We start from the raw sequence: 21,000 nt of genomic DNA on the forward strand, positions 1-21,000 counted from the left end.
AGAAAAGTCGAAACTGTCTCTGTTGTAATAATATTGAATACTTCACTAATCTCACATTTCTTGCTCTCCACATTATGGTGTGCTATCAGCAAAACCCATAGCTAGAGACTCCTCTATTGATCGCCACAAGTTTCATTTCCGTCGGTTATCTCTAATCAAGGTGAGTTTAAGTATTTAGTGGTTCTTACTTCTTACCTTTCTCCCTCTAAAAAAAAGTGAGTTTAGATTAAGCTTTACGTCTATAAAATTTGGTATTATTTTCATTTTGGTTCCTTTAAATTTTAGATTTTTTTTATTGAAAGATTATTTTCTTGGAGCAAGATGATAAATCTCAAACTTAAGTTAAGAGACCAAAATGAAACCCCCAAAAAAAAAAAAAAAAAAATCCCTAATTTAAAATGTCAAAAATAGACTTTATAGTTTTTTTTTTTTTTTTTTTTTAAGTTTATATGTTTATTTACAATTTTTAAACCATTTTTTTCCTTAAATACAACTATTTTTTTGTCAATTTTCAACACACCCTTTTAGCTAATCAAAACACAAGAAAAATGACAGAAGTATCAACAGTAGAAAAACAAACAATGAACACATATAGATGGGCAGCTAGAGATTCCTCAGGAATTCTCTCCCTTTTCCACTTCGAGAGAATGTACTTATTTACTTATATATTCTACTTGATATTGTTTCTCAATAAGATCTTATTGAGCTTATAAACTAGAGTTTATAAGCTCATCAAATTGTGTAAATGCTACATGGCATTGCTTTGCTATTTTGTACAAGGCTAATGGCAACAACGATATCACCATAAAGATACTTCATTGTGGGATTTGCCACACTGATATTCACATGGCTAAGAATGAAGCAGGAATGACCAATTATCCATTTGTCTCAGGGTAATCTTTCAATGTGCTTATGAAGTTGTGTGAAAAATTTGTTTGACAATTATGTTCTTTCATAAAAACCATATCATTATGTTCATTTCATTTTTTTTTTCTTTAATTTAATGCATGTGTGATTTAAAAGGTTCCTTTTAATGGTTTAACCTATTTGAAAGTTAAATTTATGCCTATGAAAAGTGAACCATCAACTACTTATATATATTAAAAATGATAAATTTGAATATAAAGAATCACATGCTTATGTAGGAGATTGATGAAACCAACTTAATATATATATATATATATATATATATATATATAAATAATTGAATCTCATGAGATTCACTTATTAAATTATTACATGGGTGACTTGATATAATTTATTTGGTAGAATCACATGATAACCTGCAAAGATTCATAGTTTATTAAATAATTCTTTGGTGAGTTGTTGGATCATAGCTTTTGTTTTCTTTAAATGTTTTTCATTTTTTATAGGCACGAGATTGTGGGTGAAGTGACAGAGGTTGGGCACAACGTCACAAAATTCAAAATTGGAGATAAAGCTGGTGTGGGCTGTATGGTGGGCTCATGTGGCTCATGTGAAAACTGCAAACAGGAATTGGAAATTTATTGCCCCGAAATGATTTGGACCTCAAAAACCTTTGGTGGATTTTCTGAAAACAGTCATAGATGAGCATTTTGCAGTGTCAATTGCAAATAATTTGCCATTACATGGTGTTGCTCCACTTTTGTGTGCTGGGATTACTGTGTACACTCCCTTGATGTACTATGGACTCTGTAAGCCTGGTCAACATTTGGGTGTGGTTGGGCTTGGTGGATTGGGTCATGTGACTGTTGAAAGTTCAAAAACGTGTACAAAACACTTTTGAACGTTTAGACCCCCAAATTACAACTTAACCAATTCAAGCAATATGTCAAACAACTAGTGTGCGGAAACTTAACATATGCTATAATACGAAATTGGTTAAATACTATCTAAGCCATAACAAAATAAAACCACAGCAGATAATAAAAAGGCAAAGATAGAGAGGAAGAAAGATGCAAACACAAAGACAACACGCAATGTGTTATCGAAGAGGAAACCGAAGCCCTCGGCGTAAAACCTCTCCGCCGCCCTCCAAGCGGTAAACAATCCACTAGAAAATACAGTTGGGATACAAGGACAGCAATAGACCCTCCAAACCTAATCTACCCAGTGCACCTAAGCCCTCCAAACTTCTTGCTCCAACGAGGTTGCGCCGAACCTTTTTCTTTTCTAGCTTCCCGGATTTCGCTACTAGACCGTAGCATCAACCAATGAAGATTGGTTCCTTCCTAACTGCTTCCCAGAAATCCAAACAGCAGTCTCACAATGATGATGATGGTGAGAACCAGGTTTGGTATAATGCCTCTCAAGGATTTGACAATGGAGAGGAAGAGAGTTGAGGAATTTGAAGAGTCTCTAAGGTATAGATTGTGTGTGAATCAATCTTGTTTTTCTTTAGGGTCTCTCTCTCAAAATTCTCTCTGGAAGCTCTCTTTCAATCGTGGGTAAAAGGGGTATTTATACTGGAGTGGGAGAAGAATGTGAAACGTCAGGTTTTACAAAAACAGGGGTGGCTCGCGGCTTGACCTCGCGGCTTGACTAAGTCGCGAGATCCAGTCGCGAGATAACCGTATGGCCAGTTGTCCTGTAGTGCTCCAGCTAGCATGACTGTTCATCTTCCAGCATGCTTGGCACGCGAGTCCCAGCCGCGAGTCTCTGTTTTCTTGCACACTCTTGAGCAATCTTCACTCTATCTCACTCACTACCCTTACATCAAACCCACCTAAATACAGGGTTACTAAATGCTGAATTACAAACAAATTTGGTACGGAATAAAACCAATTAGATGGTTGAATAAATTCAACCTTACAACTGTGAAGTTTGCCAAAGTTTTAGGAACGAAGGTCACAGTAATAAGCACCTCTCCAAGCAAGCAAAAGGAAGCATTGGAACAACTTGGGGTTGATTCATTTTTGGTTAGTCATGACCAAGAACAATTACTGGTATCAGGGACGGAATTAGGATTCGATGTCGAGGGAGGCAAATATAATTTTCTTGAGGGGGGCAAATATAATTTTTCTTGGGCTTATTTTCTAAAATCTTAAATATATACCTACTATTTAATATTTTAAAAAAATTTGGAGGGGGCCAAGCCCCCCTCTGCCTTTATGTGGTTCCATCCCTGCCAGACTGGTAACTAAGAACTAGTTATCTTTATTTTGAACTAATACAAAATATCTCACTCAAAGATATGCTGTTGATATCCAAATTGACATACAACGCACGTCAAAAAAATTAGCTTCAAGTAAATCATAGGGCATAGTTGCATTTCACCTTGTGTTGTTGGATAGGCCTGTTCAAGAATTCACCGGCGCCGACAAAACCGCCCGAAACCGCGCCGATCCGACCGCCGAAAGCTCCACCGAAGGTTCTCGGTGCGATGATCGGTAGGCTTTTTCCGTTACCGACATCGGCCGGTGCGGTGCTCGGCAGCAAGATCTACAAACCGAAGAGAAACCGAACCGAACCGATATATATATATATATATATATATTAACTTATACATATATAATATATAATCATTCATCAGTTTTAAAATAAAAGAAATTGAGAGAGAGAGAGAGAGAGAGAGAGAGAGAGAGAGGACCAGTTTGGCGTGAAACTGAAAGAGGCGTGAAACTGAAAGAGGCAAAGGAAGAAGAAGGAAAAATAGGGTGTAGGTTAATTTAGTTAGAAACGACGCCGTTTCATTTAATTTTTTTTTTTTTTTTTTTTAAATCTGATTCAAAACGACGCCATTTTGGAACCATTTAAAAATTTTACTATCAAGTTCAAAACGGCGTCGTTTTAGTGTTAGAATTTTTTTTTTTTTTTTTTTAAAAGGAACGCCAGGAACGACACCGTTTTTTTTATAGGTTAGGTTAAATTTGAAAAATCCTTCATTAGACGCAGACCTCTCCTCACTCTCTCTCATCCGCCTTTTCTCTCTCTCTGTCTATCTCTCTCTCAACAGCTCCGCCTCTCTCCCACCTACCTGCGCCGCTCGCCACCACTCACCAACAGCGTCTTCTACAGATTGATGGCAGTGTTCTCCAAGCTTTCCTCTCTCTTCTCTCCTCTGTCATGGCTGTTATATAGAAATTTCTAGAGTATGTTTTGATGCTCAATAACAGGTATGTGAATTTGTATAATGCTCAATACCTAGGCTACCTCTCCTTGGCTCCTTGCTATGCTTCTATAAATATTGGGAATTTGTTTGAAAATTTTGTGTGGAAATTAGATATATATATATAGAACATGTTTGTTTGTTTGTTTGTTTGTTTTTTTTTGAATATTTGGGTTGTTTGATAATTCCGTGTGGCTTGTTTGAGGATTGATTTGTTTTATTTTTTATTTTTAATTTATATGTTTGTTTTAACTTTGCACCGAACTAACCGCACCGCACCGTTAGGGTGAACCGAAACTGGAGTAGACCGGTTGCTGGCCCTTTACATGCAAGGTGCGGTCAGGCATGAGGGAAACCGCACCCTATAGGTGCGGTGCAAAAATTCCCCCCATAACCGGCCGCACCGCACCGTGTACAGCCCTATTGTTGGAATAGTTATTGGCTGCTTTGGAAAAATGCATTGGGCTCTCTCACAATATGTAAGCCCCATAATTGTATGAGATCCACTTGTTATGAGAGGCCAATTACATGTATCGGAAACATGAGATACAATATCATATTTATTGGACCTTAATTTAATGATTGGAAAGATTGCAACGGCATAAAATGTGGTGTTGGAATTTTATTTTGTTTTATATAGATATGAGAGATGATTTTCCTTATTTATATAAGGTCAAGATACTATGGATTTCTTTTGGTGTAAGCTAGATTCGATCTTGTATCCCTTTTTGTTGAAAAATAATTGTATGCTCCATTTGATTTGTTGAAGACTAATGGAAAATTCATCGTAGTTGGTGTTCCAATAGAGGCTCCTAAGATACCATATATTCCTTTAATTATGGGTAAGTGTTTATTTTTAAGGGTCTATTTCAAATGGAGATTATCATTTTTTTTTTTTAAGTTCTAGTGCTTCCTTGTATTTCTAAGCGTACATGATTAAACAGGAAGGAAGCTTATTGGTGGTAGCGGTGATGGGTGAATGAAAGAGACACAGGAGATGGTTGATTTTGCAGCAAAGCACAATATTATCGCAGATGTTGAAGTTATTCCTATGGACTATGTGAACACTGCGATGGAAAGACTTGCCAATGATGACGTTAAATATCGCTTTGTCATAGATGTTGCAAACACCTTAAATTCTTCATTTTGAGTCCTTGACATGACTCCTTGGTGCCCCTTCTTAAATTAGTTATGATTTTTATGTAATATAAATTATAGTTACGCATTTCTGTGATCCTTACCTATGTACTAGATTTGGCTTGTTGGATTTTGTTACCCAATTTGTACTTGGGTAATGTTTAATTGTTTGTTGTTTAACTATAATATTTGTTAGTTTACATTTAACTTCTTGATAATAAGGATTTATTTGATTTTTTTTTTTTTTTTAATAAGGATTTATCCATGGCTGTTCTTCAACCTTACAACTCTCCATGAAAATTATTAGTGTAGGGACAAGAGCCCAAGATCATATATTGGGCTTTGGGTTTTATCTGAGGATATAAATGGGTTTGAAGAAAAGCAAATAATTATTAGATATTCCCAAACCAGATCCCATAAGTAGAGAGCAAATGAAAGGTTGTCCGAGGAGTACATCCTCCTCGGACTTGAAGAATATGGTTCAAAGTATGTAATCCAGCAATTAAAGTGACCTTTCAGAAAGCTTCAATGACAGGAATGTGTCTCATGAACATATGAGAAGGAAGGAAACCTACAAATATCTAAGGAAAGGCTAACATCATCGCATTAAATGCACTGCAGCTACTTTTCTAGCCGCATTTATGTGGAGAAGACCTCTGAACAGTGTTACCTTGGTTACCGCAACTTACAGAGAGCTAGAGAGGGTGTCTGATGAGACCAGTATTCAAGTAAGGGTTCGGGTAATCAACAAGTGGAGGGTGAAGATGATTCAAAAGAAGATATATAAGGTGAAAAACTCTTCATGGAGTAGGGATCAGAAAAAAAAGAGAGAACACTATAGTAATCCAAATTGTTTTTGTATTCAACTGTGATCTATATATAATTACAGTCTCCTCGGATTGAAAGTTTATTGATATTAATACATCTTGTTTGCACTTGATTATCATTTAATTCTATATTAGCCGTTGTTCAAATCATAAGGGCCTAGTTCTTTGACATACTCACTACAAATTTATTGTATTGGGCTCATTGGGCCGAGATTCCATACACTGTGGGCTTGAGCCACAAATCGGGACCTTACAATTGGAGTCGTCTATGGGAAAGAACTTGTCTAGTAGTGAAAACAACGGTCAAATATGGCAAATTCAAGCTCACATCAAGCAGAATCCAAGGTGTCTCAACGTGAAAACCCTTTCGCCAATCTTGAACGTAGGAAAGATAGGGAGGGTAGCATGCACGTTACCACACAAGCAAAAGCCACTCTTGAGTTGGGAGTCACGTCTCTCAAGAACAACACAATAAAGCCATGCAAAGGGAAATCGACCAACTTAAGAAGAAATTACGCCATGCACAACGAAAATAGACTTCCACCCCATCTAATTCCTCCTCCAACAATGAGAATGATAGCGGTTATCGACGTAGATCAAGGACTCCCCCCAGCGAATCCTTCTCATATGAAAAGGAGCATCATATTGAACGCCGATGCAAAAGCCTTCTACATAGAACATTGGGAAATGATGTGATGAGCAAAGCTTTGAACCAGATTGCCAAGTCGCCGTTCTTGCGTAGAATCGACATAGTAGCTCCTCTTCAGCATTTCCATCAGCCAACATTCACCATCTATAATGGGCGAACAGACCCGATGAAGTATATGAGCCATTTCAATCAAAGAATGGCTGTTTATTCTAAGGACAAAGCCTTAATGTGCAAAGTGTTCCCATCCAGTTTGGGACCCATGGTGATGAGATGGTTTGACGGCTTGAAAACAGGTTCTATAAATTCCTTCAAGGAGCTCACTCGGGCGTTTGGCTCCTGTTTTATCACATGTACGAGGGTCCCTCAACCTTTAGACTCCCTACTGTCTTTGTCCATGCAAGAATGGGAATCCTTGAAAACGTACTCGGACAGGTTAGGGAGATGTCTAATGAGATAGAGGGTGACTTTGAAGATGTCGCCATCAGTACTTTCAAGAGTGGCCTCCCTGCCGAGCATGGTTTAAGGAAGTCCTTAACAGGAAAACCAGTCACTAGCCTACGCCAACTTATGGACCGTATTGACAAGTATAAAAGGGTTGAGGAATATCAACAACTGGGTAAAGGAAAAGCTAAGGTTATCCCTCAGGAGAGGAGGGATTTTAGGTCGGACCGATTCAATAATAACCAGCCTCGGAGAGATTTTGCTGGACAATCAGGGTCTACCAACACCCAGACTGTTAATACAGTATTCAGAGAACCGGTGCATCAGGTTCTAGAAAAGATTAAGAACGAGTCATTCTTCAAATGGCCAAATAAAATGGCCGGAAACCCGTTGAAATGCAACCAAAGCCTTTATTGCCAATATTATCAAGATCAGGGACACACCACGGAAGATTGCAGGAATCTTTGGGATCATTTGGACCAGCTTGTCTGAGAAGGGAAGTTGAAGCAACTACTGCACCCGGACGGGAGCATGATTGCTTGGGAATGTTGTATCTCGGTTACCCGGTACCACCTTGAGAAGTATCGCTGCTGAACATCCCTTTTGAAGTGGGGAGCCAGTTCCAATGCCACTCTCACCACACCCCACTCCCAACTAAACATTCACTTAGCGATAATAACATTGGACCTCCTCTACCACTAACCACAAGAGTAATCATAACTCCCCACTAATTATTAAGCTATAAATATGAGAAGTTAAAAAGGGAAATGGGGGTTTGAAAGGTTGACAAAGAAACTGAGGGTAGAAAGAGCGAAAGTGTACCAGGCTAGCACAGTAATAATAGGAAGAGAGGGGGTAAGATAATTTAGAGGGGAAGGCAGTTCTATTGGGTCTCTGTATAAGGAACTACCCAGAGTAGGAAATCCAAATCCCATATCACAAATAGATTGTGAGCCCAAGTGAGGGTTGGTCCATCAACCTCACTTTTGGCGCGCACAATTTCTTTTCCAAAAAAAAAAATTTCATTGCCAACTTACTAGAATTTTTTAAAGCCACATTTTTTCTAGTTACAAATATACTAAGAATAAAAAGGACTATGCTTTTGTTAACACGCTTAAACACAATTTGATTATGCATTATCTATATAGAATTAAATCAATTTTCAATGCTCATAAGAAAACAAACTGGTAATTTCATTGAAGTACTTATTTCTGCATTACCTTTGTTGGGTATCCTTATGACATAATTAATCCAAAGAACCCTACAAATTATAATTTTTCTTCCGCTTTTGATCGGAAACACTACCACAAGCAATAGAATAACACACAACACATACATGAAACAAGTGTGCAACTTATCAATTGAACCTAATGGGCTTTCAATTTGGGCTGTTTTAACCTTTTCAAGCTTCAACGAATCTCAGTCCAACCAACTGTAGGCAGGCCTGAGAATCAGTGAGACTGAGAACTATTGTCTAAATTAGGATCACAGGACATTGTTGGAGTTGAAACTTAAAAATTCTGATATGGTGATTGCTGGGGTATTGATATAAACATTCAAAATCACTTCACTTCATTAAGCTGCGTTGTTGACTCATTAAGAGACCCAGCTCCTCCTTTGGCTTCTTTGGGTCACCCCTTTTTTTTTTGAGTCACTTGATTCGAGGTCCAAGTTTTTGCAGAGGAATCCAAAGTATCAGCTTCTTTCATGTATGTCGCAAAGGCAACTTTATTGCTTATAACCTTGCTGAAATGCAATTCATGTCATAGGTTTATGTGTGTGGAAGAAAGTTGTTCCACCTCACCTTTATGCTGTAATTCAAGCCAATTTAGTTACTATTTTTAATAATATTTACAGTTTCTTTCTATAAAAAAGAAAAAAGAAAAGAAGATTACAAATTTGCAATAACCATATGTTATAAGATACAATGAGATAACTGAGCTTGAATAGAAATTCAATCTCAATCTGAAATTTTGAATAGAAATTCAATCAAGAAATAATGACCTGGGCTAGGATTGGTTGGCTTAGCTCATTTTTTATTATTTTTTTAATTCACGTGACATAGCCATGTCGTTAATAATACTTTTTCTTTTTTTGAGAAAAATGTCGTTAATAATACTTAATTTGCCAAATTAGCCATTTGTCCTATAATTAATTATATGCCAAAAATTATTAATTACTATTTTAGGAGGAATGAAATGGAATAAGTCATATATTATTATATAGTTGAAAGTCTTATTGTAAGGACTCGATTTGTAACGACCCCAAAATGATGTTGGGTTCGCACGTTAAGGGCTCAAACAATATAATTTGTAGAACATGGGCTTGAAAGGCTAGGCCTTGGTCACCGGACGGTGGTTAGTCATGATATTCATATAGAAATGAACCATGTTTGCTCGAGAAGTCTTTCTCCTCGGCACGGCCTGGGAGGCTCTGGTTCTTGGCCTTTTTTCCCCGCCCCCTCCTTTGGATTGCTTACCTCTCTTTTTATATTAGCCTTTACTCTTCCTCCATCATCCACGTGTAAGTTCAGCTTTCCAGGGCTGATACGTGTCCCATCAGCCCATACCCAAAATGGTTGGGGGTAGTTGTAAAAGCTGAAAAGTATTGCTCTGTCTGGCGCAAGGTATTTAATTGCAGAAATGGCAGCTTTTCCTTTGTTCTTTGTCACCAAATTGTCCAGGGGTCCCCTCTCCATCAACGTGGATGTATTCGATTTTTCCCTAAAATGTTCATATACCGTTCTTGCCCTTTCTTTTAGGAGTGCTTTGGGATGCCGAGAATAGAATCATCATCGGCTATATCTCAAGGCTATTTGGACTTTCATTATATGTCCTCGGTAATGCCTCTCCTCAGCTCGGGCCTTGGGCCCTAATGTAAAGTGAGCCAAGGTTACAAATTCTCTGGCCCCACACTTATAAATTTTAAATAAATTACTGAAAAAAAAAAATTGAATTTAAATTAAGCATTTATATTGTAATTATAATATATTTTTAACCCAATTCACATGAGATAATTTTTACTTTAATGAAACTTTTAGCATCTTAAACATTTGATTTTTTACTTCAAAAAAGTAATTTCATTTACCCCTTACAATATTAACAAATTTGTGAAATTCACTAGATTTATAACATATATAACAATTAGTTGACAAGCATATACTAAAGCAACATGCCAATCAATAATCATTTCAGAAAATTATCATTCGAATCAATCTCTCAAAAAAAAAAAAACTTGATTTTCTTTTCAATTGACTTCTTATGTAACTTTGCACTCTTTCCTATCTCAAAATTCAACAAATTTAGCACAAGAAAATAAGAAGAAGAAAATAGCAATAGGTTGAAGAAAATTATTTGAGTAGTCTAGAAAGTCATGAAAACTAAGCATATGGAATACATAGTTCAACAAGTGCATTGTTGAAACTGGATTGACAAAACCTAAAACTCATATAATATTTTATTAATATTTTCAAATAGTGTTATATTTAGATTTGACAATGAATTTGTTTTTTAGCCATGTACCGTAAATATAACTGTATTAGAAATTTAGAACTACTAAAGATTAGTCACTTACTTTCTTATAAAAATAATGAATTTGAGTGGGGGACTTTATATAATTTTGATAATGTACTTGTAATCTTATTAGTTTTATGAGATACCTCATTTTTTTTTTTTAAATAAAACTTTCTTTAAGTTCCTTAAAAGAGTTTTTTTAGGGGGAGAGGGGAATACATATTTTTTTGGGAGTCCAAACTATTAAAAAATTTAATTTTAATAAATAAAATATATAAATTACTACAAAAAAATTGGGCCCAACAAAGCTCTGTTTCTATATATATATATATATATATATATAAAGGCTTATCCTACTGAAAATTATATTATGTATCGTATATGCACATCATTCATCTTACAGTATGTGGATAATCTGAAATGGAATTCAAGTTGGCAAGTGATAATTAATCTAAGGAAGCTAAAAGAGCCCATTTCACAACAAAAATGAGATATAGAATTGCATTTTGCTATTTGCCTAAAAGAACATCAATCCATCTCATAATTAGATGACGCTAAAACTTTGTAAGCTTAGGAGGGATAGCAAATTTAAAGCTAGTGTGCCCATTGGCTTATAAATCCCTTTTTGATAAATAGGAAGTAGAAAGGAGAAGGATTGAATAAAGGGGTTTATAGATGCTTGTCTCAACTCTAAAGTATGCCCTAAAAGTAGTACTCAAAAGTTCAAAAAATTTATGACTTCAAATCATAAGAATTGCATATGATTTAATTAGAAATTTTGGAACTTGAACTAAATGACTAACTAAATAGTTAAGCTAAAGAAATTTAGACTATGTTTGGAGAGTATATTCAATAAGTAAGAAATTGGATTGAATTTAATTACTTTACGGGTCATGTAATTAAAAAAATAAAAAAGCTACTTAATGATCCTACCAATAGAGACCAAACCACCAAGATAGTAATAGGCCAGTCGATTAAATTAATGATTGCAAAGATTCATAGTTCATACCAACTCCATAAAATTTTCCTCACCAGGGTTGGAGAACAATATGCTTTCTGATTGGGTAAGCATGGACCCACCATATCAGATACCAAGTACCAACATCACAAAATATCCCAACCCACTTGGGCTCCCTTGATTATGACACCAAATGTTTTCCTTCTACATTACTACCATTTATATTTCCCAATGCGACCAATATAGATATTTGTCCCTTTCGCCAAAACTTTTCAGCAAAATACCTATGTTTTGAAACTATCTAGCAAAATCCCTATGTTTTAAACTTAATTTTTAGAAAATCGAGTTTCAATGAAAAACTTGATTTTTAGAAAATCAAGTTATGTGAAATCAAACTTAAAAAAAAAAAAAAAATGGAACTCGAGTTCCATGTAAAATTTCTCACATTACTTGATTTTCATCAAATCGAGTTTTTCATTGAAACTCAATTATCTAAAATGGAGTTTCAAAACAGGGGCATTTTATTAGATAGTTTCAGAACCGAGGCATTTTGCTACATCTTTTGGGCGAAAGGGGCAAATGCCCATTTTGGCCTTTCTAATGTTCTAATGTTTGTCATCGCTTTCATGATCTCATCGTCATATTATAAATTAATTCAATAAGTATGAATGAAAGAAATCGGGAATTCAAATCGCAACCATACATATAAATACTTTTAATCAACTCAAAGAAAGTACCTTGTTTAGAATATGATTGATGGTAACAAACTATTTTAATCACGGACCAAAAGGATTGAAGAAATTAAGTGTGTTGTTGGTTTTATTTACTTGTTTAAAATTATAGGTAGATAAAAGGGAGATGAGATTTAAACCACAAATATCCGACATTATCTACTTATTAACTTTTTGCAACTTGTAAGTGAAAAAAAATTAACAAAATTAACTCGAACTGTTGGCTTACAAGGTTACATCATTGACCAATGTGGTAAGACTTAAGAGTAGTAGTTTGTTTTGTTAATCAAAATGTGAAATTGTAGGAATATACTACTTAACATGCAATGCAATAGTTTATCCCAAAAAAAAAAAAAAAAAAGTTGAATTTCATGGTTCTTGGATACCAAACTTCAAATTTGATACTGTTTCTTATTCAATCTTGTTGGGTCTAGCCGAGAAGTTCCTTTGAATTTTGGATTAAGCTGTGTGCATTTTGTTAGATTAATTGTGGAATGGGCTCTGAATTTGGGCAGAGGCTTCTTTCATCTTGGAAAAGCCTTGGTCCAACCAGTAGGCAGGGCTGAGAATCTGAGCTAATCTGAATATGGTAAAGGGCCTAGGCCCAAATATTGTCCCGTTGCCATCAAAATAATTTTATACATATATATTTTTTTAAGTTAGAATCTTTATCATATTGAACTTGAATCACAAATTCACGTATACTACATCAGGTCTGAATAATCACCCCTAAGCAAAAAACCAAGTGAATGAAAAGTTTGACTCTTCAACCTGCTATTGTATTCTAGGAGGGATTTGAAAAGTTTTTTCTTTCTTATATATATATATATTTTTAGTAAACAGTAATATTTATCAAATAGCCTATCCTTAATAGTGTTTTAAATCTAGTTTATAAAAAATTACATAATTAGAGTATAACTACAAAAGAGTACAATCTTTGTAGTTGTAGACTAAAGGTTATAAATATCGGACATTAGACATGCACAATAAATATGGAATAAACATTTTTATTTTTCTTTCTTATTTGGTTACTTGTTAGAAAAGTTGATGAAAAGCCCACCACTATGCTTGCATTATTGACTAATGACTTTTCTCTTCCGAGATAATATTGAATACTTCACTGACCTCACATTTCTTGCTGCCCAAATAATGGTATGCTATAAATTAAACCCATTACTAGAGACTCTTCTATTGATCACCATAAGTTTCATTCCCATCAACTATCTATACTCAAGGTGCGTTTAGATTGGTAGTTCTTACCTTTCTCTCTATAAAAAAAAAGGTGAGTTTAGATTACACTTTTTGTCTATAAAATTTGGGATTAATTTCATTTTAGTTCCTTAAGTTTTAGATTTTTTTTATTGAAAGACTGTTTTCTTGGTGCAAAATGAAAAACCTCAAACTTATGTTAAGGGACCAAAATGAAAAACAAAAAAAAAAAAACAAAAAATCCCAAATTTTAAATGTCAAAAGTAGGCTTAGTGTTTTTTAGTTTATTTGTTAATTTACAATTTTTAAACCATTTTTTTCTTAAGTACAATCATATTTTTGTCAATTTTCAGCATACCCTTTTAGCTAATCAAAACACAAGAAGAAAAGTCAAAAGCATCAACAATAGAAAAAAAAAAAAAAAAAAAATGAACACATATGGATGGGCAGCTAGAGATTCTTCAGGAATTCTCTCCCCTTTTCACTTTGAGAGAAGGTACTTATTTATTTATATATTCTACTTGATATTATTTATCAATAAGAGTTTATAAGCTCATCAAATTGTGCAAATGCTACATGGCATTGACTTGCTATTTTATACAGGGCTAATGACGACAATGATATCACCATAAAGATACTCTTTTGTGGGATTTGCCACTCCGACCTTCATTTCGCTAAGAATGAAGCAGGAATGACCAGCTATCCATTTGTTCCAGGGTAATCTTTCAACATGTTTATGAAATTTTGTGTAAATTTTGTTGGACAATTATGTTCATTTCATATTTACATTAAAAATAAATGTTCATTTCATTTTTTTCTTTAATTTAATGCATGTGTGATTTAAAAAGGTTCCTTTTAATGGTTTAACCTATTTGAAAGTTTGATTTATGCATATGAAAAGTGAATTGTCGATTACTTATTTATATATATATATATATATATATATTTTATATATAAATTGAATCATACGAGATTCACTTATTAGATTGTTACATAAGTGATTTCATATAATTATTAGAAGATACTTTTTTGGTATATATATAAATTGAATCATACGAGATTTACTTATTAGATTATTACATGAGTGACTTGATATAATTATTAGAAGATACTTTTTTGGTAGAATGACATGATAATCTGCAAGAGTCATATTTTGTTGAATAATTCTTTAGAGAGATATTGGATCATAGTTTTTGTTTTCTATAAATGTTTTTCAATTTTTTATAGGCACGAGATTGTGGGTGAGGTGACAAAGGTTGGGCACAATGTCACAAAATTCAAAATTGGAGATAAAGCTGGAGTGGGCTGTATGGTGGGCTCATGTGGCTCATGTGAAAACTGCAAACAGGACTTGGAAGTTTATTGCCCAGAAATGATTTGGACCTTAAAAACCTTTGGTGGATATTCTGAAAACATAGTCATAGATGAGCATTTTGCAGTGTTAATTCCAAATAGTTTGCCTTTACATGGTGCTGCTCCACTTTTGTGTGCTGGGATTACTGTGTACAGTCCCATGATGTACTATGGACTCTGTAAGCCTGGTCAACATTTGGGTGTGGTTGGGCTTGGTGGATTGGGTCATGTGGCTGTGAAGTTTGCCAAAGCTCTAGGAATGAAGGTCACAGTAATAAGCACCTCTCCAAGCAAGAAAAATGAAGCAGTGGAACGGCTTGGGGTGGATTCATTTTTGGTTAGTCATGACCAAGAGCAATTGCAGGTAACTAAGAACTAATTGCTCTTATTTTGAACTAATACAAGATATCTCACTCAAAGATACGCTATTGATATCCATATCTGCATACAACACACGTCAAAAAAATGAGCTTCAAGCAAAGCATAGGGCATAGTTGCATTTCACATTGTGTTTTTGGAATGATTATTAGCTGCCTCAGATAAATGCATCGGGCTCTCTTGCAATATGTAAGCCCTATAAGTGTATAAGATCCACTTGTTATGAGAGGCTCATTGCATGTATCGGAAACATGAGACATCATATCGCATTTTTGGACCATAATGATTGGACCAATTGCAATTGCATAAAATGTGGTGTTCAAATTTTCAATTTATTTTTATATAAATATGAGATGATTTCACTTTATTAGATGGTCAAGATACTATGAATTTCTTTTTTGTGTAACCGAGATTCAACCCTATATCCTTTTTTTTTAGGGTGCCATGGGCACAATGGACGGTATCATCGACACAGTTTCAGGCCCTCACTCTATATTGCCATTGATTAATTTGTTGAAGACCAATGGAAAATTGGTTGCAGTTGGTGTTCCAACAGAGGCTCCTGAAATACCATATATTCCTTTAATTATGGGTAAATGTTTATTTTTAAGGGTCTATTTCAAATGAAGATGATCATTTTTTTTTTTTTTTTTGAGTTATAGTGGTTCCTTGTTTTTCTAATTGTACATGGTTAAACAGGAAGGAAACTTATTGGTGGTAGCGCTGCAGGGGGAATGAAAGAGACACAGGAGATGGTTGATTTTGCTGCAAAGCACAATATTATAGCAGATATTGAAGTTATTCCTATGGACTACGTGAACACTGCCATGGAAAGGCTTGCCAAGGGTGACGTTAAATATCGTTTTGTCATTGATGTTGCAAACACCTTAAATTCTTCATTTTGAGTCCTGTTGCCACTTCTTAAATTAGTTATGCTTCTTATGTAGTATAAATTATAGTTACACATTTCTGTTGTCCTTACCTATGTACTGGATCTGGCTTGTTGGATTTTGTAACCCAATTTGTACTTCTCTTGGGTATTCTTTGTTGTTTGACTGTAACATTCTTGAGTTTACATTTAACTTCTTGATAATAAGGATTTATCTTTTCTTTTCTTTTTTTCCTTTAATAAGGATATATATGTGTTATGTTAAAATTTCAAATTTAGTTTCATTGCCAACTTACTATCATTTTTTAAAGGCACATTTCTTCTAATTACAAATAAACTAAGGAAAAAAAAATACTATTCTATTTTTAACATGTTAAAAGAGATTTTTTTATTTTTTATTTTTTAAAATGGGAATAGCTCAAACTTTATTCAAAATGAAGAGCTTGTTCTAAAAATAAGGATTCTCTTCGATCCAGACAGGAAAATCAATAATGCCTTAGACATGTTTAACTAATAAATGAGCAAGGCGATTGCCTTGTCTACCTACATAAGAAATATGAACTCCACTAAAATCATGCATAAAGGACAACATCCCATAAATAATTGGGACAACTGAAGTGGGAGAGGGGAAAGGTCACTTAAGGCCTTGGAGATAATGAGAGAGTCACCTTCAATAATAAAATCACGAATACTTATGTTTAGCAAATTGAAAGCGGGCTTCAAAAACTTTTACTTTCGTCTCAGGACTCAGGAGCCCCAATCGGTGTCCTAATCTTTTTGCTAAGTGCAATAGTTACACTTCCTTTTGAGTTGAGAAATTAAAGTAACTCCATCGACATTAATCTTATAAAAAGGAGATACTGAAAGAACCCACGTTGCATCATGGATATGCATTATCTATATAGAATTAAATCATTAACTTGATTTTCTTTTCAATTGACTTCTTATAAAACTGTGCACTCTTTCCTATCTCAAAAATCAACAAATTTAACACAAGAAAATAAGAAGAAAATAGCAATAAATTGAAGAAAACTGTTTGAGTAGTATAGAAAGTTATGAAAACTAGGCTTATGGATACATAGTTCAAAAAGTACATTGTTGAAACTGGGTTGACAAAACCTAAAACTCATATAATATTTTATTACTCTTTTCAAATAGTGTTATATTTTAGATTTGACAATGAATTTATTTTTTAGCCATTACCTTAAATATAACTGTATTGGAACTACTAAAGATTAGTCATTTACTTTCTTACGAAAATAATGAATTTGAGTGGGGGATTTTATACAATTTTTATAATGTACATGTAACCTTATTAGTTTTCACGAGATACTAAATTTTTTAAAAACGAAAATTTTCTTTAAGTTCCTTAAAAGATTTTTTTTTTTAATTTTTTTTTTTCATGGGGAGGGGGAAATACATATTTTTTTGGGAGTCCAAACTATTAAAATTTTTAATTTTAATAAATAATATATATATATATATATTACTACAAAAAAATTCGACCCAACAAAGCTCCTTTTCTATTTATATTTATATATATATATATATATAAAAGGCTTATCTTATTGAAAATTATATTATGTATCACATATATACATCATTTATCTTATAGTATGTGGGTTCCATAATCTGTAATGGAATTCAAGTTGGCAAGCGATAATCAATCTAGGAAAGCTAAAAGAGCCCATTTCACAGCAAAAATGAGATATAGAATTGCACTTTACTATTTGCCTAAAAGAACATCAATGATCAATCCATCTCATGGTTAGATGAAGCTAAAACTTTGTAAGCTTACGAGGGATTGCAAGCCTAAGCTAGTGTGGGTATTGGCTTATAATTCCCTTTCTGATAAATACGAAGTAAAAATAAGAAGGATTCAAAAAAGGGGTCTAGATTCTTGTTTCAACTCTCAAGTATGCCCTAAAAGTAATACTCAAAGTTCAAAATTTTTACGACTACAATTTTTAAGAAATTGCATTTAATTATAAGATTTGGAACTCGGACTAAATGACTTATTAAATAGTTAAGCTACAAGAAATATAGACTGTGTTTGGAGAATATTTCAATAAGTAAGAAATTGGTTTGAATTTAATTACTTTACGGGTCATGTAATTAAAAAAAAAATAAAAGAGCTACGTAATGATCCTACCATAGAGACCAAACCACCAAGACAGTAATAGGTCAGTCGATTAAATTAATGATTGCAAAGATTCATAGTTCATACCAACTCCATAAAATTTTCCTCACCCAAATGTTTTTGTTTTTTTTCGTTTTTTTTATAGGCACGAGATTGTGGGTGAGGTGACAAAGGTTGGGCATAATGTTACAAAATTCAAAATTGGAGATAAAGCTGGAGTGGGCAATATGGTGGGCTCATCTGGCTCATGTGAAAACTGCAAACAGGACTTGGAAGTTTATTGCCCCGAAATGATTTGGATCTTAAAAACCTTCGGTGGATATTCTGAAAACATAGTCATAGATGAGCATTTTGCAGTGTTAATTCCAAATAGTTTGCCTTTACATGGTGCTGCTCCACTTTTGTGTGCTGGGATTACTGTGTATAGTCCCATGATGTACTATGGACTCTGTAAGCCTGGTCAACATTTGGGTGTGGTTGGGCTTGGTGGATTGGGTCGTGTGGCTGTGAAGTTTGCCAAAGCTCTAGGAATGAAGGTCACAGTAATAAGCACCTCTCCAAGCAAGAAAAATGAAGCAGTGGAACGGCTTGGGGTGGATTCATCTTTTGTTAGTCATGACCAAGAGCAATTGTAGGTAACTAAGAGCTAATTTCTCTTATTTTGAACTAATACAAGATATCTCACTCAAAGATATGCTATTGATATCCAAATCAGCATACAACACACATCAAAAAAATGAGCTTCAAGCAAAGCATAGGGCATGGTTGTATTTCACATTGTGTTTTTGGAATGATTATCAACTGCTTCAGATAAATGCATCGGGCTCTCTTGCAATATGTAAGCCCCATAAGTGTATGAGATCCACTTGTTATGAGAGGCTCATTTCATGTATCAGAAACATGAGATACCGTATCGCATTTTTGGACCATAATGATTGGACCAATTGCAATTGTATAAATGTGTTGTTCGAATTTTCATTTTATTTTTATATAAATATGAGATGATTTCACTTTATTAGAAAATCAAGATACTATGAATTTCTTTTTTGTGTAAGCGAGATTCGACCTTATATCCTTTTTTTTAGGTTGCCATGGGCACAATGGACGGAATCATCAACATAGTTTCAGGCCCTCACACTCTACTTCCATTGATTAATTTGTTGAAGACCAATGAAAAATTGATTGCAGTTGGTGCTTCAACAGAGGCTCCTGAAATACCATATATTCCTTTAATGATGGGTAAGGGTCTATTTCAAATGAAGATGATCATTTTTTTTTCCGAGTTATAGTGGTTCCTTGTTTTTCTAATTGTACATGGTTAAACAGGAAGGAAGCTTATTGGTGGTAGTACTGCAAGGGGAATGAAAGAGACTCAGGAGATGGTTGATTTTGCAGCAAAGCAGAATATTATAGTAGATATTGAAGTTATTCCTATGAATTATGTGAACACTGCCATGGAAAGACTTGCCAAGGGTGACACTAAATATTGCTTTGTCATTGATGTTGCAAACACCTTATATTCTTCATTTTGAGTCCCTGGTGCCACTTCTTAAATTAGTTATGCTTCTTATGTAGTATAAATTATAGTTACACATTTATGTGGTCCTTACCTATGTACTAGATCTAGCTTGTTGGATTTTGTTACCCAATTTGTACTTCTCTTTAGTATTCTTTGTTGTTTGACTATAACATTTGTGAGTTTACATTTAACTTCTTGATAATAAGGATTTATCTGTTTTTTTTTTTTTTCTTCTTTCTTTAATAAGGATATATTTGTTTTATGTTAAAATGTCAAATTTAGTTTCATTGCCAACTTAATATCATTTTTTTAAAGCCACATTTCTTCTAATTACAAATATAATAAGGAAAAAAAAAAAGACTATGCTATTGTTAACACGCTCAAAGAGATTTTTTTTTTTTTTTTTTTTTAATGGGAATAGCTCAAACTTTATTCAGAATGAAAAGTGATGGTTACATTATGGTGAAGAGTTTGTTCTTAAAAAAAATAATGATTCTCTTCAATCCTAACAGAAAAATCAATAATGCCTTAAGCATATTTAGCTAACAAATAAACAAAATGATTGCTTTGTCTACATACATGAAAAAAATGAACTCTACTAAAATGATGCAGATGACAGTATCCCATAAATAATTATATCACTTAAGGCCTTGGAGATAATGAGAGAGTCACCTTCAATAATAAAATCATGAATACTCATATCTTTAGCAAATTCAAAGCGGGCTTCAAAAGCTTTTGCTTTCGTCTCAAGAGCCCCAATCGTTGCCTTAACCTTTTTGCTAAGTGCAACAATTACTCTAAACTGCCGCAAGCAATAGAATGGCACACAACACATACAGTTTTCATTGAACAAGTGTGCAAATTATCAGTTTAACCCAATGGGCTTTCAATTTGGGCTGTTTTTTTTAAGCTTCAACATACCTTGGTCCAACATACTATTGTCTAAATTTAAATCACAGACATTGTTGGAGTTGAAAATTAAAAAAATTGTGATATGGTGTGGTATTGATATAATGTTTAATATAAAATCAATTACAATTTTACAATAACCCTATGCTATAAGATACACTGAGATAACTGAGAGCCTGACTCATTCTCAATCTGAAATGTTGAATAGAAACTCTATCAAGAACTAATAATCTGGGCTAGGACTGGTTGGCTTAGCTC

The 21,000-nt window shown here is 34.1% G+C and overlaps 2 protein-coding genes and 2 pseudogenes across 2 annotated transcripts; all 4 read left to right on the plus strand.

The window, feature by feature from the left end:
* Window positions 1-548: 548 nt before the first annotated feature.
* Window positions 549-5,240, plus strand: LOC115968944 (annotated as a pseudogene).
* A 1,865-nt stretch (window positions 5,241-7,105) lies between these two features.
* Window positions 7,106-7,636, plus strand: LOC115967173. Its single transcript, XM_031086239.1, has one exon. It carries the CDS (start codon window positions 7,106-7,108, stop codon window positions 7,634-7,636), a length of 531 nt encoding a protein of 176 aa, XP_030942099.1.
* A 5,203-nt stretch (window positions 7,637-12,839) lies between these two features.
* On the plus strand, window positions 12,840-16,190 carry LOC115967174 (probable mannitol dehydrogenase). The gene is made up of 7 exons (XM_031086240.1): window positions 12,840-12,897; window positions 13,551-13,627; window positions 13,908-14,050; window positions 14,158-14,271; window positions 14,782-15,271; window positions 15,724-15,877; window positions 15,985-16,190. The coding sequence occupies exons 1-7, from the start codon at window positions 12,840-12,842 to the stop codon at window positions 16,188-16,190; spliced, it is 1,242 nt and encodes a 413-aa protein (XP_030942100.1).
* Window positions 16,191-17,811: 1,621 nt separating this feature from the next.
* Window positions 17,812-19,846, plus strand: LOC115967175 (annotated as a pseudogene).
* Window positions 19,847-21,000: the final 1,154 nt, after the last annotated feature.

This window comes from Quercus lobata, chromosome 11 (assembly GCF_001633185.2).
Source record: "Quercus lobata isolate SW786 chromosome 11, ValleyOak3.0 Primary Assembly, whole genome shotgun sequence".
NCBI lineage: Eukaryota > Viridiplantae > Streptophyta > Magnoliopsida > Fagales > Fagaceae > Quercus > Quercus lobata.

Excerpts from the sequence above, each read along its gene's own strand:
- LOC115967173 (XM_031086239.1), top strand. The coding sequence starts at position 7,106 with ATGGGAATCCTTGAAAACGTACTCGGACAGGTTAGGGAGATGTCTAAT.
- LOC115967174 (XM_031086240.1), top strand. The coding sequence starts at position 12,840 with ATGGGCTCTGAATTTGGGCAGAGGCTTCTTTCATCTTGGAAAAGCCTT. Across the intron at positions 14,051-14,157 it reads CCTTTTCACTTTGAGAGAAG|GGCTAATGACGACAATGATA; the intron begins GTACTTATTTAT and ends TATTTTATACAG. Across the intron at positions 15,272-15,723 it reads ATGACCAAGAGCAATTGCAG|GGTGCCATGGGCACAATGGA; the intron begins GTAACTAAGAAC and ends CTTTTTTTTTAG.